Source organism: Penicillium manginii, assembly GCF_028828005.1.
Source record: "Penicillium manginii strain IBT 31320 chromosome Unknown utg000004l:1.0-7231830.0:1.0-7236170.0, whole genome shotgun sequence".
NCBI classification, from domain to species: domain Eukaryota; kingdom Fungi; phylum Ascomycota; class Eurotiomycetes; order Eurotiales; family Aspergillaceae; genus Penicillium; species Penicillium manginii.
In genome coordinates, this window is record NW_026643105.1 from 2,497,902 (window position 1) to 2,522,885 (window position 24,984).

The window sequence follows — 24,984 nt, forward strand, 5'->3', positions numbered from 1 at the left end:
TTCATTACTCGTTCGTTCCAAACTTCCGGCACACCGCGGCTCTGGTACGACGCTGTACCAGACCTGTTTTGGCAATGAGAGGGCTAGGGGGGTTGCGACGCACAGACAGAGTGTGCATTCGCTGACATATTCTCTATTGCTTCTACGGAGTACGTGTCAGACTGCCCCACATGGGGGGCCGGGAATAGGGGGAGAACAATAGGGACCATATTTATTCTGTATAGTTGCATAGTGTGTACGATACCAAGCGCTGAAGACATGTACTATTTACGCATCTTGAGCAAGTAAAAGGGGGTCAAATCAAGGCGTGCCGATCGCAAACCGGAAGAGGGGGGCGGCCATTGCTGCACAGTGAAATCATAGGAGCCTCACGGGGGGGGTAAGCGAGGTTTCGGGGGGAAGGGAGAATGGCACGCGAGCATGTGTTATCTTCCATGCTTACATCAAGTAAGAGTAAGAAGTAGAAGTCCTCGTAACAAGTAAAAGGTACAAAGTACATAGTATTAACCACCTTACGGAGTATAGTTATGGAGTATGACGGTGCCGAGATCAGCCCAGTTGGCAGATTGGCAGATTGGCTTCCGCTCTCAGTTTCTCCGGCGCGTCCGAACCATGAATCTGGCTTTCTCCAGACTCCTATGATCTGCATAAGCATGCTTCACCTACCTTGTCTCTGGATCAAGCTTGGTGTGTGGTGCTTCTCTTACTGAGAAGCTGAAGCCACTGACTAGTTCCTTTGTGCACGCACACTGGTGAACTTAACACAATTTCGTACCTCGTTCTGGACCCCCCTCCCCGGAACAGTCGAGGTAGGATCAAAAAGATCGGAGCTTACCCAACTTTTTATTTTAGCCTCTGACACCCTCACACCTACCTTTTCCTCCGTACATCGCTCAATGTTCCGTGTACTGCTGTCTGCTCTTGTTCGACAGATCAGCATTCGCTGATCGCACGTCGCGATGACCCTCTTTAACCCGACTTCGATCTTGGTGGGCTTCCTCCTGCTCTACCTATCGTCCTTCTTCGTCTTCGCGATCGTGCGCATTGCTACCGGAATTTCAATCCAACGCATCGGTTATTTTTCCCTCCGACGTATCGCCTATGCTCCGCGAGAAGGTCTCCTGATTGAAATCCGCGGGCTCGGTTTCTCCTTACACCCACCGTCCTTCGCCCAGCCGACATGGATCAGTATTCGATTGACCGATCTGAAGATTACAGTTGACACGGCGACTCTATCCAGAGGGAAAACAGACCCGACCCGAGAACAACTGGGCCCTGCCAGCCCTGCCAGCCCGAAAGGAGACAATGCGACCCCCGACTCGTCCACCCCGCGGAGCAAAACATGGAGGACCCTGACCCGGGTGAAAGAGCGCCTCAAGAGGCTTCATCGGCAAATCAATTGGTTAGCTTTGGTAGATGTGACTGCTGTCAACACCGCTGTGCAGTTTCTCGAAGCTGGTCAGGTTCAGGTTGGATTGCTCTCGCTAGCCGTGGACACCCGAAGTAAAATGGTGGAGCGGGGCAAGCTATTCCGTCGCAAAAAGGATATGTCTCAAGAGCAGCGACCGGCAGAATGGATTATGAATGTACAGAATGTTCTGCTTGCAGTGGAGGGTCGGGAACCGATCGAGGTATTGGACAATGTAGGTGTGAACCTCCACGGTTTACTATACAAGGACTTGGAAGGACTTCGAGATGCGTCTGTGGCGCTGAAGATTGGACGGCTGCATATCCCCTATGATGACTTCAACATTCTCCTGAAGCGCATCAAGTCGGCCCAGAAATTCGCCGCAACCAAGGAGCCCTTGCCAACCGAGACCGACGACGAGATGTCATTCGCGGACTTCGTGGAGGAATTGGACAAGCCCGGGAGCAGAGATAACTCGATTGTGCAGACTGTCGCAGATTCCAAAGAATTTGCCAGCTCTCTACTCCGTGGTATCCAAGAGATCCAAGTTGCCCTCAGTTTCTTCCGACTCTCGCGAGGTCTTCAATCGCTCTCCGGCCAAGATCATCCTGTATTTCTCAATGTCGTTTCGCACGAACTTGGCATCGACCTTCACCGCATGGACCAGAAGAGCCCTGAACACCGCATGTACTTCCAACGAAATGACGTTGCTCATCAGGCTTTACTCGCAGCTATCTCTCTGTCGGTTAGCCTAGATGACGACTCTGGCGAGACGAACAATATTCTCTATGTTCCCATGGCTACGACAACGATTAAGACCACTTTGCCTTCAAAGACAGTCAGCGCCTTCGATGAACAAAATATGGAAGAGCGAAACTTAAACGTCCTTTTCGCCAACTTGGTCATCACATCTCCGTCGCTCGACCTGCAACCAAAGCATGTTTCCCGTCTTTTGAAACTGGCTCAAGCCAGAGCGTCATCTACTCGTGTGAAGAAACGAAGCAACCATCACTTGATCTCTCGTCTTCTTCCCAAGGCGAGTATCAAACTATCCGTTCATGAGCCTGTGATTCGATTTGTCCTCCCCATAGAAAAGGAGTCTGGTACTCCCGATGACTATAACCTTTTAATTTCGTCTATCTCGTCCATTTCTCTCGATGTCGAATCCGTGCATTCTGCCGAAGGTGGTGCACACTACTCGCTATCATCCGTTTATCGCGTTGCATCTCATAAATTCTACTACCAAACACCCGCTGGAAGCAAGCATAACCTCCTTACTACAGAAAACCTGGAGCTCAAAGCACACCTCAACGCAAGCCCGGAAGTGTGCGTCATTGCATCTGGAAGTATCAATGATTGCTCTGTACATATGATTAACGGCGAAGTCAATCGAGGAATTCGCCAGGTCCTTGAGGAGTTCCGCGCCCACCTTCAATCACAGAAGCGAGTTCCGATGCCTTTCAATGAACGCAAGATCAGCCCACTGAGAAAAGTTCCTCCATGGCTTTTGTCATTCTCATTTGAATCAACGGGGCTTAGCTTGGAGGTCGCAGGAGTTGATACCCCGGTATCTGAGATCTCTCGCGGTGTATCGCTGCAACTGCAGTCTTGGACGGCCGAGTACAAAGCCCAGAAAACCGAGCATGCCGTGGGCAGCATCGCCAGACGTCGTACCTCGAGCCATTCTATCATTGGCGACGAATCACCGTTTAGGTTCCAGCCAACATCCCCTCCAAAGAGCACACAGCGCGGTGCAGCAGATGGTAGGCGACTTGCATTTCATGTGCGCGGGTTTGATGGGTTCGTCATTGAATCGGATGATTATCTTGAACCCGAACCATTTTTCTCCCTTCCGCGATTTGAGGTCGCGCTTAGCACACACAGCGACCGCCTTGGGCCTGTTGTCCATATCAACTCTGTTTTCAAGGGCATCTATCTCCAATATTCTCTCTACCGCTTTTACTGCCTGGGTGTTGCGGTTTCAGTGATTCAAGATGTTCTTTCCCCATTGCCATCAAAGGAATCCGGGCAACCCCAAGGGAAGACGAGAGGAGCTCCAAGCATATCTCTACCGCCTCCCCCAGCCAATCCTTCTACTGGAAAGGGTGAGCTGATCACTGTCGATTTCAAAGCCAATGTCGTACAGCTGAAAGCGGATCTGCCCAACGACCCATCCATGATGGTCCAGATTTACGGGCTCGCTGGTGGCTCCCAGCGACTTTCAACACCTTATGTCAAGGCAAATCTTGTTCGAATCCATGCAGAAGCACCTAAACTCAAGGGAGTTTGGGCAAGAATTGGTAGTATGAACAACGTCCGGCTAGACTTCCGCAAGATGAGAATGAAGCAGGGTGGAAAGCTCACGGAGGAGCGATCTATTGATCTGTGGGCAGATTTCATTAGGATAGGTGTTCCTCACCATATGGTGATGCATCGCATCTTTGACAACCTGATCAACACCTCGAAGGCATTCAAGCAGCTCCGACATCGCTTCAAGAATCGCTGCAAAGAATTTGTGTCCACTCGAGAGGCCGAAGGGCCCAAAAAGGTACCCAGGATATCGCTCCGCAGCAAAGCTTTGCTCTTTGAATTGGAAGACGATGCATTCGAATGGAAGCTAGGCTGCATCTACCGTACTGGCCTAATTGAGCAGACCCAGCGTCTTGCCCGTGAAGAGGCGTTCTATCTGAAAAGTCAGAAAGTTAAGGATACCGATCAGAAACGTGCTTCTTCAAGGCTCAGAGCCAAGTCAAGCAGCCGTACCCTGCGAAGTGAACGAACCAGCCAAGATACTCGCAGAAGCAGAAGTGCCGAACCACGCCCAAGAAAGGAGGACAACAGCCGTGGCGGCCGAGGCCGCAAATTCCGATACGACACAGAAGGTGCGACCTGTCTATCCTCCGAATACAAAATAACCCCCGATGCGGCCTGGGAGCGACTGCAGCAACACAATGCCCAGATCTGGAAGGAAAAGATCGATTCGGCGCTAAAGTTCCAAGGCACATCTATCAAGGAAGTTCGCAATCTCTTCTCTGGTGCCGATGAACCACCAGATGATGTGAAAGAGACGGAGACTATTCTTGCTATTCCAAATAGACCGGGTATCTTGTCCGCATTGATCAGCGATGTGAATCTTGTAATCGACAAACCTACGTTCCCAACCGAAGAAATCCCCGCTTTCCTTCACAAAATCGGCAAAGGAATGCCTATGGACATGAAATACGGCCTACTCCTCCCGATGAGTTTCAATCTGGAAATGGGCGAAGCACGCGTCAACCTGCGAGATTATCCACTTGATTTGATACATATTCCCGCCCTTCGCCCTGGGCAATCTCCTAGGCTTCCCAGCTGGTCTTTGCGAACAAATTTCGTCATCGCCGAAGAGTTTCGAAATCATGAATCTGCTCGTCAAGTTGATGTTGAACTTGTTCCCAAGGCCGAACTGTCCAACGGCATTCACAGTGATCCTTTCCATATCAAGGTTTGGCGGTCAGTTACTCCAGTCAAAACGTACTCAGAGCCCACTGTCGAGATCAACACGAGCCTGCCAACAAGTATTTCTTGGGGCGTTTCATACCAGCCAGTCATTCAGGATATGATGAAGATCATCGAAGGATTCACCAAGCCTGAGGTCGATCCCTCTGAGCGGGTCGGTTTCTGGGACAAGATTCGATTGAGTTTCCATTCTCGGATCCGAGTACTATGGAAGGAAGATGGCGACGTTCACCTGCGCCTGAAAGGCTCTCGAGATCCCTACGTGGTGACTGGGTTTGGAAGCGGTTTTGTCATGTGCTGGCGAAGGGATGTCAAGTTTGAGATCCATTCCAGCGATGATCCCATGGAGTTTATGAGCGTCACTAGTGGCGAGTATGTTTTGGCCATTCCGGACTATAGTGCGGAAGCTCGATGGGCGAATGAAACGTCAACCGAAGATCTCGAGAGCAGCTCTGCCTCCAGCGAGCAGAAGAATGCTGCCCACTTCAAAAAGGTTGTCATGAAGCTATCTGGAGATGTCAAGTGGGCTGCCGGTTTGGTATTTGAACGCGATGTCCGTGCCGATTCGCGATCATCAGGCTTCGACTTTAAGAACCATTATGATGTTGTTCTCAAAAATCCTAAGTACATTGACTCCGCAGAGCGTGATGGCTACGACGCATTCCGGGGCTTCCGCAGTGACCACATCCATTTGTCAGTTTCGGTCATTGCGCCGCAAAGCAGGGACTGGTCACTCGAAGGCATTCAACCCTCTTCAAGCTACAACACCACGCACTTATCCCCTCGATTCTTCACACACTTCTTCAACTGGTGGTCCCTTTTCTCGGGTGTTATGTCACTTCCAGTGCGCCAAGGTCCCCTGTTCCCTGGAATCACCAAAACAAGCAAGAAGTTCAATCGTCACTTGGCTACTGTCAAATACAAGCTTCTCCTTGCGCCCCTGTTTGTGGCTCATATCTACAAGCACAAGGATCGCGAAGATTACGCCGAGAATGCTGTCACCGCCACCGGTCTCAAGGTTCGCCTTGACTCCTTTAAGCTAGATGTCCACCAGCGACGTGAGCAGATCAAGATGCAAGCTCGTGGTCGCTCCAAGCAAACGAAGACAAGCGCCATGCGCATGAATCAGGCTCTCATTGATCTCCAGTCAGCCGACTTCAGGGCTGTCTCTGCCAGCATCGAAGGTACGAGAGCAGAGGACATCGCTCAAAACAGGGATGATATCATCTCGACTTTCCAGCAGCCAGTTGCCTCTGTCGATCTTTCTCGATTCACAATCCCCGATCAAAATCTGGACTGGATTGATATGGATGACTTCGTGGAGCCCGACTGGATTCTTCCTCAAGAGTCAAACCCTAAAACACAGATTCTGCCACTCGCATTTACCCCTCGACTCACCTATTTCCGCCAAACCGACCACGATGATATTGGATCCGAAGAGACCGGCTTCAGTACTTTCGGCTATGAACCTACTCATGACTGTGTCATGTCCGACACCAACGATCCCCGTCGTGTTCAGATCGAATTGACCAAAGACCGCCTGGCAACAGTTGAAGCGCAGATCCGCAATTACGATCGCACCATTGGAGAACAAGAGCTCAAGTTAATGAGGGATGTGGATCATGATCCTGAACTCAAAGAAAAGCACGAGACCTACCTTCGCCAGGCTGAATCCCTAGCCCGGCGACGAAAATTCTTGACGGCTACCTTGCATCGCCTCGAGAGACACTTGGCACGAGACGAGCGAACCCCTAAATCTGGTCTCAATGCCACTGCTAGTGAAACCTCTTCACGGACCGGATTTGATGCGGAATCTACAGCTGATGGTCGCTCCCCTGGTCTTGACGGCCTCTATTCGTCAGCTGCGGATGACTTTTCAAGCGACTTCAACAATCGATTCATGATCCACAACGTGCAATTGAAGTGGAACAACTCACTCCGGAACATCATCCTGCGATATAGTCACCAAGTTAGCCAGCGTCGAGGATTCGTTTACTACATGTCCAGGCGAGCAGTCAAGTTCATCCTTGATATTGTCGAGGAGCAGAATAAAAATGAGCGAAAGAACCCCAAGGCATCCAAAGCACATACCCGCAGTGACAATGAGGACGAGAACGAAGTCGAGGACGAAGTCGAAGATCGTATTGAAGAGTTGCTTAATAGCGCCAAGCGCTTCGTCAATGCCGAGGAAGCCGACCCGTCTGATTCGAACAATGAATCACCTACCAAGTCCGATGACTCGAGCGAGAATATTGCCCCAGAGTTCACTCCGCAGAATAGCTACTATTTACGACTCATTGCTCCTCAGATTCAACTCCTCAGCGAGAAGAACCGCAAGTCTGTCTTGATGGTCGCCGCCAAGGGCATGGAGCTCAAGGTTGTGTCAATCATGGACAAGGAACGTGTCGCAGACGATGTCAGTGGCCTGGTCCAGCGCCGTTTCTCTCTTGAGATGGATGGTGCCCAGTTCTTTGTGGCAACACAGAAGAATCTCATGAACAACTTGCAATTCTACGCTGGCAACAAATACGGCAACGCCCCAGGATCTGCATGGCCTCCGTGGTTGACTCTCGAGGCCATGTTCGACTTCGAACTCAATCCGTTTGGCTTCTCTCGCATCGTCCAGAAAACGTCCGCTACCCTCCGCTATGACAAATACAACAACCTTCGCCTGAAGTACAATGAGGAGGTGGCCAAGGGTAGTCATGGGCCGCATCCCGGAGGCGATGAAACCCGCATGGACCAGATTAGCGTCGACTTCCCCCATTTCCGTGCAATTTGTGACTCCGCCGAATACTACACACTCTACATTATCGTCCTGGATCTCATGATGTATAGCGAACCGCTTGAAAAGGTCCGGAACGAACGACTGGAGAAGATCATGCTCATGTCCGATTTCAGCGACCTTCGCGGTGCACCGGAGATGGTTTTCAAGCTTCAGGCACGCATTCGTCAACTCGAAGAGATCAAAGAATACTTCCAGATCAACGCCAAATACCTTGACACACAGGGCTGGGAGGATCGTTTGGCTCTGGAGCGCGACTTGTCGCAGTGTGAGGATGAGCTCTTCTTCATGATGGAAGCCATCACCACTTCCCAGAGACGAGCCGAACCTAGCGCGTCTAAGAAGAATGATGGTGTCCTGCGGTGGAGCATTTCTGCAAGCGAAGTTGTTTGGCACTTGATGAAAGAGGCATCTGCCCCCTTAGTCGAGTTCCAGCTCAAGAATGCCCAATATGAGAGGACAGATAATACAGATGGTTCCAACAATAACCTGGTAGCCATCGAAAAGGTCAGTGGGTTGAACTTACTGCCGGATGCAATCTATCCTCAGATCATCGCGCCATATCTTGACCAACCACGCCCGTTGGATGATTACATGCTCCGAGTCAAGTGGCACATGCTGGAGGCTGTTGCTGGAATTCCCGTGGTCGACAACTTCGAAGTTATGTTGTTCCCGCTTAAGATACAACTCGAACGCGAGCTTGGTCAAAGGCTTTTCGAGTACATTTTCCCTAACATGGGATCGGGGGCATTTGAAAACGGTGGTTTCTCGCCTTTCATGATAAAGAACATGAAGCCGCTTGATGGTTCTGACGGTGAAGACGACGAGGACGACGAGGACTCAATGAGTTATTCGATAAGCACCGACGGAGACAGTGTTCTAATGGATGATCTGCAAGCTTCGAAGGGTCCTGGTTCCATCGAGCTTAGGTTACAACCGACTCTGTCTCTCTCGGAAGAAGGCAAGTCTACTCGACGCCCGAGCCATCTCAGGGGCCTTGCAATGACACCCATCCACCGAAGCAACACTCAGCTCGGAGTCCCAGAGCCTCGCAAACTGCCCCGCCCGTCGACAACTGGCGCTCTTACGAAGAAGAAATCAGCCGACAGTATCCGCATGTTGGCGAAGCAGCCTACCAACCGATCCCTATCTAGCCACAGTACAAGTGCTGGCGAAGAAAGAAAGAAGTTTGGTATCAGCAAGGGTTCTCGACGACGCAAGTCTTCAGAGCCTACGGACGACCTTTCTCAGATGATGTCCCGAGCATCCAACTACATGACTCTAGCGCAAGTCAAGGTCCACGACGTGGTCCTTTGCCTGAGTTACAAGGGCAAGGGTGAACACAACCTCGAGGATCTGCACAACTTCGTCTTCCGCCTCCCAGTCCTCGAATACAGTAATAAGACCTGGTCAAATCTTGATCTTGCCCTGCGTCTCAAGAAAGATGTCATAAAGGCTCTCATCTCTCATGCCCCTGCCATTCTTGGAAACAAGTTCTCCCAACACCGCCCTACTAAGCAACAGCAAAAGCGTTTCCGTGAGCTTGCTTCGTCGTCGCAATTGCTTTCCAGTTCGAACATCTTGCCCTCCGATCGCAGCCAGGCCCCAAGCATGTTAAGCTTCGACTCTAATAGCGAGTACTCTGGTTCTCCCTCGCGGAAGTCTATGCAGTCAAATGCGTCTCCCCTAGCTCGATCACTATCACTGAGCTCCGATACGCGGGAGCAGGGACAAGACAACACCATTTCTGATTCTCGGTCTGCCGGAGATGTTGATGTCGATTCTCGTTGGGAGGTTCGTATTTTCTCCCCTGCTACTGTTTTGAGCACCATGCTAATTTATTTACCAGCAATCGCGTCGTTTTGTCAATGACCCCGTTCGACCCATGACATCTGGCCAAATAGTCACTACAGTTGAGGCTAATGGGACTGAACAAGACGATAGGTAAGCACTCTCTCACACACTTGCAATGCCTCGATAGGTTGGATTCGAAATACTAACACCCTCCCAGCCACAAGAATACCATCCGCGCCCTGGGCCGAAAGTTAATGGGCGGTCGAAAGTGATCAATTGACCCCATCTTCTCCCCTGCCATCCCCCCCCAAATCCCCATCACATTCTAATACTTCCTCGTCATTATCTATCCTGCGACCTCCACTCCCCTGGTCCCAAAATCCCCCCTCCCCCGCCTGTAAAGCACCTCCTTCCCTGCAATCCGCAGGCCCCGTTTCTCCCTTTGGATACCCTCTATGCGCAACGGGGCCGTACATAGGCGTTTTGATTGATTTTGATTTGTTCGGGGTTTAGTGACGGGAAAAAAACGGAAATTCTCTTTTTTCCCCGTCAAACTTCTTGTTTAATTTCCTTATTCTCCTTTTGACTCACACACCGTACTGTATTTCGGGCTTGCATACATAGAGGGAGTGGTGGCTTTGTTTTTTTTTGTTTTCCTTATTACCTTTTACCCTTTTTTGGGGGTTCCCAGTTTCTATTCTATTCTCATTTGATAATTCGATCTTTTTTCTTTTGCCCCCCCTTACTTGTGAGGGTTGGTGATTCCGCTACACTTTCTTCCCTTCTCTTCCCTTTTCATTTCCCTTCTTCTGTATTGCATTTTCTGGATGGATGATGGGTTGATTTGGTTTCAACCGTGTATATTTCCCAAGACCTGTACAATTGGTACAAGGCATGTATTTTTTTTGTACCATGGAGCCGGTGATTGCTTAGTACTTGTACGATCCGTCCGGCCGATCATCATGCCATTAGACAGGGCAATTTCTTCAGACGATTCAGGAATAGAGCTAGGAGATGACTTCGGAATAGGCTTGAAATAATTATGATCACAACGTTTGCTATACTAAAGGGTATCTATATACAACTAGGGACAAAAACATGGTCAATCACAGCCAAAGTCTATAAGGGCGCGGTTCTCGTATGCAAATTAGAGAGAATAGGGATTTGTTTTTTCATGAATATCTGCATCTTCACTTTGGACCCGCCAAATGAACCCGTAACCAAAGCGTCAAGTCATGAATCAATGGCGTAAAGGGATGATCATTTTGCTTGTTGATCGGGTATTGGCGGGTTACTCGGGTTACTGTCGGGAATATTTCCAGTATCATGAGATGTATCGGGGACGGTGTCGACGGCGTCTTTGGTATCGGCGGTATCTTTCGAAACGCCATTAACACCCGCGCCATTGACGCCATTAGCAAAGTCCACCCCGTCAGTACCTTCAATGCTGGGCTTGCCCTCGTGGCTACTCCCAGGCTTGGCGGTCGGGGTAATCCCGCCGAGGCCATCGGCGCCCGGTGTCGAGGGGGCACTTTGCTTTTCACGGGTCCAGGGGAGAAGACTGGGGATGGCTCCTTGAACGGATTCGAAACGGGTGCGCGCAGTCGGAGCGGTGATATCATCGACCCAGTGGATGCCGCCCTGTCCGCGATTTTCCGCCCAGGCCTTCTTCTCGCGACGCAGATCGCTCTGCACCCAAGGGATGGTGATCAAGGTCCAGACTCCGGCCCATGCGAAAGGGAGCGTCCAGCCAAGCTGTTTTAATTGACGTCAGTCTGATGATGCAACTCCGAGATATCCTAGAGGGTAATGCTTACCGTGAAGGCTACGGGTTCGGAGACCGTGAAGATGATGGCTGTGAAGACGGCTGCGAAGATAATTGACCCGCCGCTCCAGAAACAATTCATCTCGAAGAGCATTCGGCGGAAGTAGGGGCTAGATAGGTAGCGGGTTCGGAGGGCGTATCTGTAGATCTGGCCGCCTCCTCCATCGACGGCGACTACGTCCTCGATCAGGGCGTATAGGGCAGTCGGCATGACGGAGCCCTTGGGGGTGGAGGAGATGCGAAATGGGGCTTTGTAACCGGCCATGCGGAGGACGTCGAGGGAAAGGTGGACGATTCCGAAGTAGAACATGACGGTTGGTAGGACCATGGCGACGAGACGCACTGTTCGAATGGTTAGCTGAATGGGTCGGGATCATGTTGGATGACATGGTGCTGACCATATGGTTCCTCAGGAACGGTTCCCCTATACTTCCGTTAGCAAGGTTTCAAGCTTTTGTATCCGGGCAGGCCGACAGTAGGGGATTGACAAACGTACACAATAAGCTCCACAGCCAGGATAAGCCATACAATAGTAAAATTGATGTGAAAGAAGTCGAGCTATTTCCAAGATCAGCGATATAGACCAGCGATCGCGGCGGGGTGTTCTTCTTACCCATGATTTGCGGGCGTTCAGCGGCCGGGCGCGGGAGTTCTTTTTAAAGAGATTGTGGAGGCGATAGAAGTATTCAAACACCGAGATACCGCCCAAGCAGGCCGTGACGATCGAGAAGACTGCGATGGTGGCAGGTTAGCTATTGGAAGTGGCAGTGGTGGGCGAGGGAAGTATGTTGACCATACCCAGATTATGCGACAGATCCGTGCAATACCATAGTGCCCAGTAGAGAATCAGCGGTTGACCTAAAGTATCGACGACGAACAAAATCCAGAAAAAAGCGATCGCCTTCTTGCGAGTGTGCAGCGAGTATGGGAGGGGAGGCGGCTCGGTGTGCAGCGGAGGAGGGTTTCCTTCCTCCATCAGCGTGGCGATGGGGTGACCGGGGGAGAGGATAAGGAGATCAAATGCGCCGCCGTGAGGGCGTTCAGGGGAAGGTGTCGGTTGGGAGTCGCGGTGAAGTGATCAGGTTGAGTGGAAAATCAAGATCAGGACATGCTGGATGAGATGCGAAAATGCATAGGTATAAAAGGAGAGAAGAGTCGATTGATTTTATTCGTATTATTTTATTTTAGTTTTTATGTTTTAGTATTTTTGCCGGAAACGAACGGGTGAGGGCCAGACAAAGTAAGGTGCGCGCACCTGACGTAAGGTCCTGATGTCATCTTCAAGTTTACTGAGTACCGGTTATGGTAGTTACTTTGTGGCAGTACCTTGATACTCCCATTATGACTATGTATCATATAATTAAGTACCTGGATCGCTCTACTAGATTAATTGTCCTGCAACATTCTCATAGTACCCCTCATCTGTTGTGTTGATTGGTGTTGATGTTCTTGTTCTCGTTCTCGGCTGACGATGCCCAAGCCGGTTTTGGCCATCACCATTGCACTGCCTAGCCCAGTCCAGCCCGGTTGCCACCCACTCTACAATGGATAATTTGATCCTTTGCGATCAGATAAAATAGATTTACCTTATATATCACTACTGTGGTGGATTTAAAGGAGTACTAGTAACCTCGCTCGGTGAAAAATGTCAGTCCAGTCTATACTTCGTATAGGAATCGGACTTCGGATCATGCAACTCCGACTATCGCGGCGATGCCGAGTACCGATCCGATGAGATTGCAGACAATCAACCCGAGCTGGAGCTGGAGAAGTTCATACCAGGTGTACAACTATGCATAGTCTTTGGTTTTTATATAATATTAAGTTCGTTCACAATTGGTAAAATTAATGCAATGGTGGGTTAGTATTTACAACTGTATGTTATGTTATTGTATGCCCATTGGTCACCTGATTTCCAAGGCAGTAGGAATGCAAATCACGTGGTCCAATGACGCGTGCAAACTCCAACGGCCTGCGTTCGAATCCCTCTGACTTTTTTTTCATCTTCATTTTCCTGGCTTTTGCTCCTTCCACCTTCCATTTTATCTCCGCCAATCTGAACCCCTGTAACTGATTACATGGCCATGCCTTTTAAAGGTTAAACCATGGCCCGAAGTCTACAGGAGTTGATTGATTTCCTCCTTGGCGAGGTCGCGTTATGCGGCAACCAGGGTGCGTATCATTTGGTTTGATAATCCAGACCCACATACACACTTAATTCAGCCTCTTGTATACTTCGTGCATACATTGGTCTACTTTACTTGTCAGCCATTGATCAAGTATTCAAACATACTGACCACCTCATAGGAGCAACAATTTCAACTGTCCTCCAAGCAATTGAAACTTTCTACAATAATGCTTCCAAGGATGCAACCCAGCTGCGCCAGACTGTTGACCGTCCTTTCAAGGCAAAAGTTTGGACCTGGCTAACTCAACATCCCGAGGTATCGGTAGGCCAGGAAAACGAGTGGCAAGGCCTTTCTCTGGACGAGGCCGAAAAGTTGGACCGTGAGGACCAAGGGCCAAGGGACTCAAATGGGCAGGAGATAGAGACCGAGACATCATCTACGGTTGCACAAATTCGAATCTTTGTCCCTCGGGAACGGACCTGGCATGCGGTCGCCGGCCATGGCCCTGACGAGACCAAACTTCCCCATTCGGAATTTGTCTTGCTTTCAATCATCGCCGTCCACCGATCAGCAGGCATTGACCAAGTCAGGCTGGTGAAGCTGAGTGGCCAAGATAAACGCTCCGTTCCGAAGCGAACAGATGCCCTACAGAGAAAGGGATACATCGAAAAGCGTGCCGTTCAAATCAAATCAGCGCGCACCAGTCTATGCACCCACAAGCGATTCCTCAAAGATGCATCCGACAATCAAGGCCACCAGAAATCTCAGATCGCCACCCACGACAAAAATATCATTGATTTCGAGGCTTTTACGACCAAGCTTTTCGAAATTCTCAGGAAAGAGAAGATCATTTCGCGTAATGACCTGAAGAAGCTTCTAGGCTTCCAGGACCGCTGGCGCTGGAAAATTCTATCTCGAGCGATTCGCAAATTCGAAAGAATGGGGGTTGTTGAGCGTGTGAGAGCCGAGTCACAGTACGAAAAGCTACACCCATGTGTTGTACTCAGGCGTGAACCCAACGCAAAAGACATTTCCAGTTTTCATGAATTCAACGGGGGTGCCTTGAATGCTGATGTCGATGACCAAGCTGACGACGACGAGGATATGGAGATTGATACCGTGCAGCAAACATCTGGCGCTGACAATGGAGATGTGGATATGGACACGGGAAAGCATCTCGTGAAGTCGGTTCCACTTATGCCCATATGGACGCCGGATCGCCATGTCACGAATCAAGTATTTGACATCATTGACCGATCTGGCCCGGGGGGGAGTCACCAACCTGGTCAGTCTGACAGGAATGAACTTGGCGAACGTCGCACTAACAGACATTTTTAGGAAATAAACAAACTCTGCTTTGGAAGCTTCTACCGCAGGCCTTCGGAAAGCTTGCTACATCGTCTAACTGATTGCTGGCAGCTCTCACAGCCTCTCCACCTTCGGCACTATGCCCTTCTCAGGGACCAGGATATTCAAAAAACCATCATCTTTTACAGAAATTTCTCCATCAAGAACTTTGCCGAGCGTGTCAAGACTGGTATAACATCCTGGGAGGCCGTGGAGTTTAACCCTGGCAGTAAGAAAAAGAACGCCCCGAAGATCCCAGGACCCGAGGCAAAAGCTCAACTCGATCAATATGGATTCCCCCAGACAGGGCCACCAGCGGGATTGATGAAAGGTGGCAGAGGAGCGTTGTATCAAGGGTTGCTTGCTGCCAACCCTAAAGACTACAAATTGACCAACCATGACCCCGCGGTGATACTACTTCCAAATGGCGAATTCGGTATGTCGTTCTTCCATGAGTACCCTTGGGAGAGGGCCGATATAGATTTTGGATACTGACAAGGATACACAGCTATCAGGGCCGGGAACGTAAAACCCTACTATGGTGGGATTGCAGGAACTCCGGGTACAACGAAGCCGCACGGTATTCTGCAAGGCCCTTTCAAGAAGCGCGGAGCCGACGAGGTTGATGAGGAAGTAAATGACATCAACCTGGAAGACACCTCCACACAGTTTATGCAACGACCAAAAATTTCCAAAGCAAAGTTCAATAAACTGGCGGGTCTTTCCAAAAAAGAAAGATTCGAGGCCATGGGCATGGATAATACTTGGACCGAATACAATGCCTTGTTAATGGATAAGCCTTCGCCTGGTGTTTATGTTACACCGGAGGGCAAAAGAAGACCAGCAGGCAAAAGACAAGGCAGGCCGAGAAAGAGCCGGATCGCTGTCTTCAAATCTCCCAACATTTCTAACATGCCGTGGTTCGTCAAGGAAGATTCAGACATTGAGAAAAACACCGTGGACTCAAAGGTGGCTGGGTTACCGCAAAATTCGGGCGGTGATCAGCCTGTCGATGGGAATCAACAGAGTTCGAAACCCCACCCGCAGACTTCTATCAAACGACCCCCGACTGGCTTCAACAATGCCGACTCTCCTAGTCCATCAAAAAAGCCGAGAGGCGAACCTATAAAGTCTAAAACCGAGAAGCTTGGTGACATTGCTGGCTCAGCAATGTCATCTGGGACCGAGGCCGCAATCGATGTGTCGGAGATTCCAAACACTGATGTGGATGACATTTCCACACAAGCTGATGTCACGGCTAAGCATCCGCTCAGTACTGAAGACACTCACATATCTCCAAATAAACGACAGAGGATTACGTCACCTGGGCGAGCCGAGTCTGAAATTGCTGGTTCGGTTGCACTTGCAAGCCATACCCCTCTCGAAGAGGAGATAATGGGGCCTCCATCGGCGGCCGCCACAACGACGGCTGCAGATACCCCCAATTCAGAAACACGGAAAGTAAGAAAAGTGCAACCCAAAAGGGCAGAGAAAGGTGGAGGCTCTATCAATCTGCTCCGGAGAAAGATCGTCATGGACATTGTTGAGAAGGCCGGAGGTGCATATCCTTCTGGGCATGAAATTTGGTATCCATTCGTGACTGAGTGGATGAGGTTGAAATTCAAGGAGAAGCCAGATCTTCGAACCGTGAAGATGGCAATCAAGCATTTGGTTGATGCTGGCAAGCTTCGGCAACTCACTTTCAGCGGCAAGGATCCTTGCGATGTAATGGTTACAAAGACCATGGTCACGAAGCCTGAAATGTCGCCCGATGATCCTTTCGTCAAGGAGATGCAAAAGAAAGTCCTAGCCACGGATCGATCCACTCCGAAAGTATCGTACTCTCCAAATGTCGTCCTGGACCCTAGTATTTCGAAGCACAGCTCGCGCGCCACTGGTCAGAAGCAGGAGCTGCGTGTTGAAGAAGGGGCGATAGTGCAGCTGCAAAGTAAACCAGCGTTCGTTGTAAACTCGGAAAAGAGGAGGAACCGACGAGTTGAAATGGCTCTGTACAAACGAGTGGTTGGACATGTTGAACCTCATTCCGACAATGACGATCTTGATATCCCCGGTACCTCTCGACTCATGCAGATTCAACGACCACCGGCGGCGGAAGAATTTGCGCCAGGATCCCATCACCAACAAACGATCATTTTCAGACCTAAGAAGATGAGCTTGGGCCAGCGACAGAAGGGAGAACGGGACACTCTGTCAAAGAGGATTGTGAGAAAAATCTCCGGTCCTGGCGGGTTCAGTCTGATAATGAGCCCGCAACAAACGTTCCAACCCAGCAGTGGCACTTTTGCTACTCAAGGTATCGCGGGCCAAATGCGAAGGTTACTTCCAAGAAGGCTTGCCGTCCCGGACCCTGTCCGTAAGCTTTCTCAACTTGCCATGGCAAACCCAGATCAACACGACTTCCACCGCACGAGTGATAGAATTGCCAGATGGGAGATCGGCCATGAGGAACTCCTCGATACTGTCCTTCCTGATGAGACGTATATTTCGCAGACTGTTAGGAACAGTTTCTATGGGGCTCCAATTGACGGTCAGATTCGCTTTGATGTCGACGAACCCGAACTAGCACCCCTGCAGCTGCCGACGCCAATGAGGACTAGAAAGCGTGGCAGAAGGAAGCAGAGAGATTACAATAACCAGGAACGACGACTCGAAAAGGTCGATACGTCCACTCCAGCCAGCGCAAGATTTCAGCCAACACTGCCAGCTACACCTCGACCCACCAAGCGACGTACCTTCCAACCGATCCCCGAAGCCCTGCTTCGGAAAATCATGCTCGCTATCGTTGCCGTACGTGTTTTGACAGGTGGAACGGAAGCACGACATGTTGACTGGGATCTGGTGGCGGCTTGTTTCCCTGGCCATGATGCATCGTCCTTGATCGACAGGGCGCGGAACGTGTTAAACCGAAACCGGTTGCAGATCATGAAGATGCAAAACGATTTCCAAGACAGGTTTTTGAAGGCATATGCCAATGACCAGGTCCCCACGATCGACTACACAGATCTAGATAGCTACCCCTGGCCGACCTTGATCGAATGGGCAAACTTCCAGCTGGAAGTTTCAACATCCGAGCGCGCACCTTCTCTCCCCGCAACCCGTGAACAATTCGATGACATTTTCGCACTCCGCGAAGAGCCCGTTCCTACGGCCGATGAGATTTTCACCACCACCGTGGGAATGACTCTCAATTACCGACGCGGGGTATTGGCCCAGACAGCATTTTCCGTGATGCTAGATGACGACAGAGAGGCCAAACACGAAAGCCACCGACAGCAAGAGCTGAAACGAGAAGAGATTACCAAGACATTTGTTCGAGCCAATATCGTCACGCCAGAAGACACCTACGACCCAGCCAAGTCCAACACAATCCTCGAGCGATTCGGCGAGAAACGCATCCAGTCAGCGGTAGAGTCATTGATGAAAGACCGCGTTATCGGCCAGAACAATCGCGGCCGCGTCGCACCAGGTCGCAATTTCGACATCACCGACCATCTCCTCCAACAGCTGAACCGCAGACGTATGATCGAATGCGGTATTCTCAAACAGGCGGCAGCGTTCAAGATCTCAACACTTGACCTGAAGATGTGGGACGAGGGTGTCGCTGAGGTCCAATACAACGCCGAAGATGGCCACATCCTGGCTATGATCAACCTCTTCACCAACGGGCATGTTGAACTCTTCCCGCGCGGAGCCCCGCGCGATAAATTCGGCCTTGTAGATGATGGATATCTCACGCGGCAAATGGACAAGACGAAGCTCCGCTTTGCGGTTGATGTCAAACCCACTGCGTCATACGTCTATGGCAATCCTATCGAGGAGCGTGTTACTAGCACCAAGCCCCCAGCATTGTCTCCGCTTGAGCCTGGTAACCCGCAGAAGATTCCGCTTTGGATGGATCTTAATGGGCATCTGGTCCAGCCGCTATGGGAGATGGGGCTTGCTTCGGTAATTGGATGCTTGGTGCTGCGGGAGGGTCTTTCGGCGAAGGGTATAAGTAGCATGATTAAGCCGGCGATGGCGCCGTGGGAGATTGAGATGATGCTTGGCTGGTTGACGGATATCGGTGTTGTACAGGGCGAGGACGTTGGATCGGAGAAGAGATGGAAAGTACAGGAGTGGTGGTGGATGGTACTTTGATGCTATTGCACGGTGATTCTTTCCCCTTATTCCTAGCCAGTGCATTGCAAATGTCAACGAAAAGGAGTAATAATGAAAATTTCTAATATTCAATATCTATCCACTGGCATTCGTATTTGGAATTAAAAAATAAAAAAATAAAAACACAAATAAACAAGGCTATACCAAACGCCGAGCGGGTATCTAGGAAACAAAATCAATGCATAGTCACTCCCTCGGCTCGATGTGTAAAGGTTGCTTCACAAATGAAGAGCCAACTATACAACAATACAACTTTTCCCTGTGACGACGATTTTCAAGCATACCATGAAGTATCGTTTTCAAAGCAGGAGCATTCAAACAGCTTCCGGAGTAACTCCTCGCTATAGATCGTCAGGATCGATTGTCCGCCGAAGGACCAAAATCACCAGCGCGACAATCACGCAAATAATAGCACGATCTAGCCATGGGCTATTAGCCGGCGAAGTAGGATCAGCCTGGGGCCTAGTACGGGAAAGCTGCGTAGACGCAGGTGGGGAGTTCGGAGCCGTTGATCTTGTCGGCGTCGACACAGACGTAGATCTCTGGATAGGCTGTGATGGTTCCGACACCGGGGGTTGAGATATGACGGGATCCGTAGATGCGGGAATCTCAGTCTCTGGTGTAGGTTCAGGCGCAGAAACAGGCACATGTTGAACAACAGGAGCAGCTGAAGAGTCGTGCTCCTGCTGCTGCTGCTGCTGCTGCTGCTGTTGCTCTGTCTCCCCCTCTTGCGCATCCTTCTCTCCCTCCTGACCCTTCCCATCCCCATCCCCATCCCAATCACCCTCAACATCAACCTCGACCCCAACCTCCCGACAAAGCTCCCAAAACTCCCGCATACGCAACTCATTCGACCCCCCCACACTCGCGACAAACCCACCCGCGCGATAAACCCGCATACTCGCGCCTCAACTCCTCACTACCCTCCATCCCACCAACCTGCCCTTTACTCTCGCCGCTGAAGATCTCGCTCCGGATAGCCAGCAGCGCCGTGCGCACCCCCCACGCCGGCTGCCATGTTTCTTCATGGTGGCCCGAGATACTGAGGCATATTTCGCGGTTTACCTCGAAGCGGGCGGAGGGGGTTAGGAAGCGGAAGGACGGTGGGCGGAGTGGGTATGCGGCTGGGAATGTGATTCGGCCGTGATAGAGGCCGTTTGCGTAGGGGGGTTGGACTTGGTGGCCCGACTAGGGTGAAGTGCCAGTCGTGGAGGTTCGTGTCGTTGACTGGGGCGGCGGTGAAGTAGGGACTTGGGTTTTTGTGGAGATCTGTTGATTCTTTGAGGAGGCGGCGGGTTGAGGGGGGAGGTCATTTTTATGTATGTTGACTGGAGGGTATTTGTTCCAATGTTCCCCTTTTGTTTGCTTTGGTGTTGGTTGACCCCGCGGTTATTTGGGGTGGTTGGAGGTTGGAGGAGAGTTGGAGTGAGGCAGAGGTGGAGTCGAGATTAGATTGGACGAGTGCGGAGTAATCAGATTGGATGACGGTGTTTTATACAGCGATGCAGTTTACCGGATTTATATCGGACCAGGCTAAAAAATATCACAAAGGGGGAGGTGAAAGGAAGAGACGAAAGAGGGAAAAGAAACTTGTAAATAAATACGAGTAAGGTAAGTTCCAGATCTCGAGATCCACAATGTACACGCATGCTAGTCATACATGGGGGGGAAATGCCAACTTGGCCTTTAGGCCGACCGCTTAATCCGAACGCCAACCAATGATGCAACTACTTATAGATGGAATGTCCCTGTTCAATCCCAATCACGCCATTCGTCCGTTTCTCTATTGCGTGTTCGACGCCCTGCCTCCTCAGGATCCAGCAATCCATTCCCCTCAACGTCGTCTTCAAAGTCACTGTCTCCGGGCCTAGGCCGCGGCGATGCAGGCGCGAGCGTTTGCATCGACACACTAGTCGGAGGACGCTCGGGAATATCCTGTCGCCCGCGATTGGCGGTCCAACCTGGCTGAGCGGCGCCAGCGCCGTTACTGGCACCGCCGATCCAGCTGCGGCTATTGTCCATGTTACGCTGGTATAGATCTCGATAATACTGCTGCTCTTCCGAGGCGGCCAGCTCGCGATCATCACGCAGGCGGTCGCGGGACTCGAGGAAACGCTGACTTGGCTCCCAGCGCCATCCATCGCCAGTTGTGTTGCAGACCGGAACGAACCAGTAAAGTGAACGATCGCCGAAAAGGTGGAGGAGGTTGCGGCGCCATCCGAGATCGAATGCATTGGGCATCTTCTCACTGTCTTCGTCATTTAGATACTGTTGGTATCGCTCGTGCTCTCGTTGTCGCTCGTTCTCCGCGTATGAGCGGGTCAGCGCTTGCTGGGCGGGTGTGAGGTTGTTGCTTGCGGAGCCGAGAGTCGGGCCCTGGCCTGGTCCATAGGGTGCTGGGGAGAGGCGCTCTTCGCCTTCTTCGGCTCGGGTTACGCCGGGAATGGCGTTCGCGTGGGCATCGATGATCTGATTCCCGTAGCCTTGTAGTCGTTGCGTTAGGCTCTCTTCATCGTGACCGGCGCCGTGGCCGTTGGATCCTGGGTCGAAATGCTGTCGCTCGAGCGCTTTGCGCAGCGGTGAAACATATCGTGTCTTCTCGAGACATTCAATAGTGGTTACGCCTCTGACAGCCAAGCTGATATGCCACGCTGTAAATCCTGATAGGACAAGACCGATAATGCCGCCCAAAATCGCCAATAGAACCACGTTCACGGGGAGGTATGTGTCCATGTAGCGCGTGTCGTTGAGAATCTCCGTCCAAACCCATATGGATGATGTAGCGAAGCAAACCCAGCAAAACAAGGATGTGTAGATCAAGAATAAAAGGAACGCCTTGTAGTTATGTAGTCCGACGCAGGTTGCCAGCCAGGGGCAGTGGTGGTCCATCTTCAGGACACAACGTTTGCATGTTGAGCAGTGGTGTGCGCGATCTGGTTTCGGACACATGCATTTCTTGCAGTATCGCGATCCGCCGGTTGAACTGACGGTGTAAGAAGTGAACTCGGGGGTCTCGGTAACAGGCAAGGCGCTGTATTGTCCGCGGGCATTTCCGCGACGGATCGATTGTGGTGAACCGGGATCAGTGAAGACGGCGACGGTATATGATGCATTGAGCATGCAGTAAAAGAAGACGCCGAGTATCGTACTAGGAAGACCTGCGAAGCCGACCCATGTCGTTAGTTAATTGAATTGTACTTCCGTACGCAAGCCCACTAGGCATCCAAGTAACAGCGGGGTTATTCATACCAAGCCAGTCACTCCGTGACTCCTTGAAGCCAATACTGGCCTCGACATAAACGGCCCAAGTTGTCAGGCCGTAGACGAAAAAGAGAGGAAAGCAGCTGGCCGCGGCGCAGCAGTAGCGTTCACAGCGGAGTGCCCAGGTGCGAGGGCGCCGCTTCGGCCATGTTGGCGAGGTCGGGGGTGATGAGGCCAAGGTGGCCATGACTGATGCTTGCTCACTCAAGCGAAGAGCGGGCGATGGGCATCGAGGGGTGTATATTGATCAGGGAGAGAGCTGAAGCGTTGCACATGCCCATCGTCCGGCTTCAGCGGCGTCGTAAGCGGGCCTGACTCAGCCACCTCAGCCACGCCGAGCCTCGGTGGAGTACAAGAAGAACTCGAAGTATACGGAGATCAACTTTGGGAGAGAACTTATTAATTGTTTTACAGTCAGGGTTCGGTCTTTTCAATCGTGCACATTGAACAGAACTGCTTCTTCTTGACTTAATTGATATAGCCCTGGGTATCTTTGTTAAATTAGAGAAGCTATCTATCCCCCCTCTTTCACTTTGCCCTTAGTAGTTCATACTTAAGTAGTACTAGGGTATGATATGTTCAAGACAGCGGGGTGCAGTCTGGTATGATAATAAGGATAGTGCACCTGCACACCTGGTTCTATTTACAGATATTTCATGACACGCATCGGCTTATCCAACCAAGATCAACGCCACGAATGAATGGTAGAGAAATGATAAAAGAAATGACCTCATTAGGATGAGGTCTTGTTCGTGGTGGTTGTGGTGAGTGACTGGTCACACCAACCATTGACGGGCTAATCGCACATATTTGTTAGCAGGTGCAAATCATAAAACGGATGCAATTTCGACTTACCAAGCAACTCAGGCGGTAGCACCAGGAGCAGTTAGATTTGGGGTACTTGTAGAAGTCGATGATCAACATGATGAATCCAATCAGTACGGCGACCAGAGCACCAGCTCGGATCAGCCACCAGGCCCACCAGAGGGGCTTCCGGCCCTTGAAGAAGTTGAGAGGATTCTTTTTGGATGCGTTCTCATCACTTGATGAAGAGACCATGCCTCCACGGCCCTTGAAAAAGTCCATGAACGAGGTTGTTTTGCGTGTGTCTTCCGCAGGCCGAGCTGCACCACCGCTCATCGCAACATACGGTTGGCGCGCAAGACCGATCCGTTCGCGTAGCGCGTTGGGAGAGCGCATGATGCAAAGACCAATCGCCAATCCCATGACAAATCCACCGATATGGGAAAAGTTATCCAAATCGGGCAGTAGGCCTAGCACGAATGAAACTGCAATACCGAGAATCATGACAATCAATTCCACCCAGCGGGATTCGCGATTCGGCCAATCGTAGAGCAGATCCAGGAGGAACAGAGCCATTATTCCGAACAGAGCACCCGAGCAGCCAACACTAGGCTCAGTCTGAGAAGCATAGTTTCCACCGAGCACATAGCCGAAGATACCACTGGCAAAGTAGGCCAATGTGAAACGCCAAAATCCGATCAAGCGTTCCATATCCGTGCAGATGAACATTTGGGCGAATAGATTGATTGCGATATGAATAAATCCACCGTGCAAAAAGATAGGAAGGATGAAGCGGAACCATTGGTTTGGTGATGGGTTCGTATCCAGCGTTACGCCCTTGCCCGGGTTGGGGACTCCACCAAAGCCGCAAAGCTCAGAGAGACTGCATACTTCGTCTTTCGTATCGGTTGTGGTGGAGTTTGGGCAAAGGAATGTGACAGACTCGCCCAGGTCTTGAATACCTGGGACGCTCTTCATGCATGGGGTGAACCGAGCGCCCATATAGATCTGCATGTAGGCTGAGGGACCTAAGAATGGGTTGTTTGCGGGCTTTGTGATTGGCGAACCGGTCATTTGTGCTATACATTGTAACGGCGAGGTTAGTCAAATTTCAACCCCCAGGTTTCTTGATTGAACAGGCACAACTCACCCGTTTTCACCAGTTCAATAATGAATGTTATAATCATCGCCAATGTCAAAATCCACGTTGCCCAAGCGGGCTTCTTCTTGAAAAACCCGCGCTTCTGTTGCTGTTGCCGGGGGTCCCCACGGCCTCTGTTGAGGTTTTCTACCGCACCAGGGGAGGGTGGGTAGGGGTTGTACTGGGTTTGCTGGTTCTGCCATTCTGGGTTGTTGCCAAATTGTGTTTGCGACTTGAGCGGGATGTTCTCTGAGTAGTGGTCACCATCGTGTGCTCCCCCGGCCGAATAGTATGCACCTCCATCTGATGCGATCGAATGTTGGCTCTCGCGGTTGTGATAGGGAACGGAGGGGTCATCATGATGGGACGTGGTGTAGCTAGAATAGCCAAGGCCAGGAGCCGCGGCGGTGGAGGCGGTCGCGCCAGCAGCTGGGGTGGTCCTCCCTGGTGCAGTTGTCCCGGGGACAGCTTGCTCGTAAGCTGGGGGACTGGGAATGTTCGAGTGGTAGTAGTCGTTGGAAGCCATGGTGGGCGAGCCGAGGCTGTGAACAGGGGATGGCCGGGCAGTCCGGGGGTGTCGTCAAATCGTCAAATCGCCAAAAAGAAGGTTGGAAAGTGAAAATGAAAGTCAAAGTATCGGGGCCTATTAGCGAAGGAGAGGGCGGAAAATGACGGTTGGATGGAGGATGAGAGGGTCGAGAAGAAAGAATATAGGAAGAAAGGAAGGACAAGGCAGTCACATTTGGGGAAGTTATTTTTTGGGGCGGATCATCAACACAGCCGCGCGGCGAGTGCGTGTGTTTCTGGCTGAGTCTG

At 51.0% G+C, this 24,984-nt stretch overlaps 6 protein-coding genes across 6 annotated transcripts; 2 read left to right on the forward strand and 4 right to left on the reverse strand.

The window, feature by feature from the left end:
- Positions 1 to 959: 959 nt before the first annotated feature.
- N7533_004660 (FMP27 family protein) lies at positions 960 to 9,754 on the forward strand (the record flags this gene model as incomplete). The annotated part of the gene is made up of 3 exons (XM_057101310.1): positions 960 to 9,482; positions 9,538 to 9,632; positions 9,700 to 9,754. The coding sequence occupies 3 exons, from the start codon at positions 960 to 962 to the stop codon at positions 9,752 to 9,754; spliced, it is 8,673 nt and encodes a 2,890-aa protein (XP_056960940.1).
- Positions 9,755 to 10,742: 988 nt separating this feature from the next.
- Positions 10,743 to 12,283, reverse strand: N7533_004661 (uncharacterized protein; the record flags this gene model as incomplete). Its single annotated transcript, XM_057101311.1, has 6 exons — positions 10,743 to 11,237; positions 11,300 to 11,649; positions 11,706 to 11,731; positions 11,804 to 11,865; positions 11,921 to 12,039; positions 12,106 to 12,283. The coding sequence occupies 6 exons, from the start codon at positions 12,281 to 12,283 to the stop codon at positions 10,743 to 10,745; spliced, it is 1,230 nt and encodes a 409-aa protein (XP_056960941.1).
- A 1,129-nt stretch (positions 12,284 to 13,412) lies between these two features.
- On the forward strand, positions 13,413 to 18,941 carry N7533_004662 (uncharacterized protein; the record flags this gene model as incomplete). Its single annotated transcript, XM_057101312.1, has 4 exons — positions 13,413 to 13,479; positions 13,615 to 14,672; positions 14,775 to 15,219; positions 15,292 to 18,941. 4 exons carry the CDS (start codon positions 13,413 to 13,415, stop codon positions 18,939 to 18,941), a joined length of 5,220 nt encoding a protein of 1,739 aa, XP_056960942.1.
- A 362-nt stretch (positions 18,942 to 19,303) lies between these two features.
- On the reverse strand, positions 19,304 to 19,861 carry N7533_004663 (Ubiquitin-conjugating enzyme; the record flags this gene model as incomplete). Its single annotated transcript, XM_057101313.1, has 1 exon — positions 19,304 to 19,861. One exon carries the CDS (start codon positions 19,859 to 19,861, stop codon positions 19,304 to 19,306), a length of 558 nt encoding a protein of 185 aa, XP_056960943.1.
- An 853-nt stretch (positions 19,862 to 20,714) lies between these two features.
- N7533_004664 (DHHC family palmitoyltransferase) lies at positions 20,715 to 22,410 on the reverse strand (the record flags this gene model as incomplete). Its single annotated transcript, XM_057101314.1, has 2 exons — positions 20,715 to 22,120; positions 22,212 to 22,410. The coding sequence occupies 2 exons, from the start codon at positions 22,408 to 22,410 to the stop codon at positions 20,715 to 20,717; spliced, it is 1,605 nt and encodes a 534-aa protein (XP_056960944.1).
- Positions 22,411 to 22,956: 546 nt separating this feature from the next.
- Positions 22,957 to 24,694, reverse strand: N7533_004665 (rhomboid family membrane protein; the record flags this gene model as incomplete). Its single annotated transcript, XM_057101315.1, has 3 exons — positions 22,957 to 23,019; positions 23,079 to 24,106; positions 24,178 to 24,694. The coding sequence occupies 3 exons, from the start codon at positions 24,692 to 24,694 to the stop codon at positions 22,957 to 22,959; spliced, it is 1,608 nt and encodes a 535-aa protein (XP_056960945.1).
- Between the last annotated feature and the right edge of the window lie 290 nt (positions 24,695 to 24,984).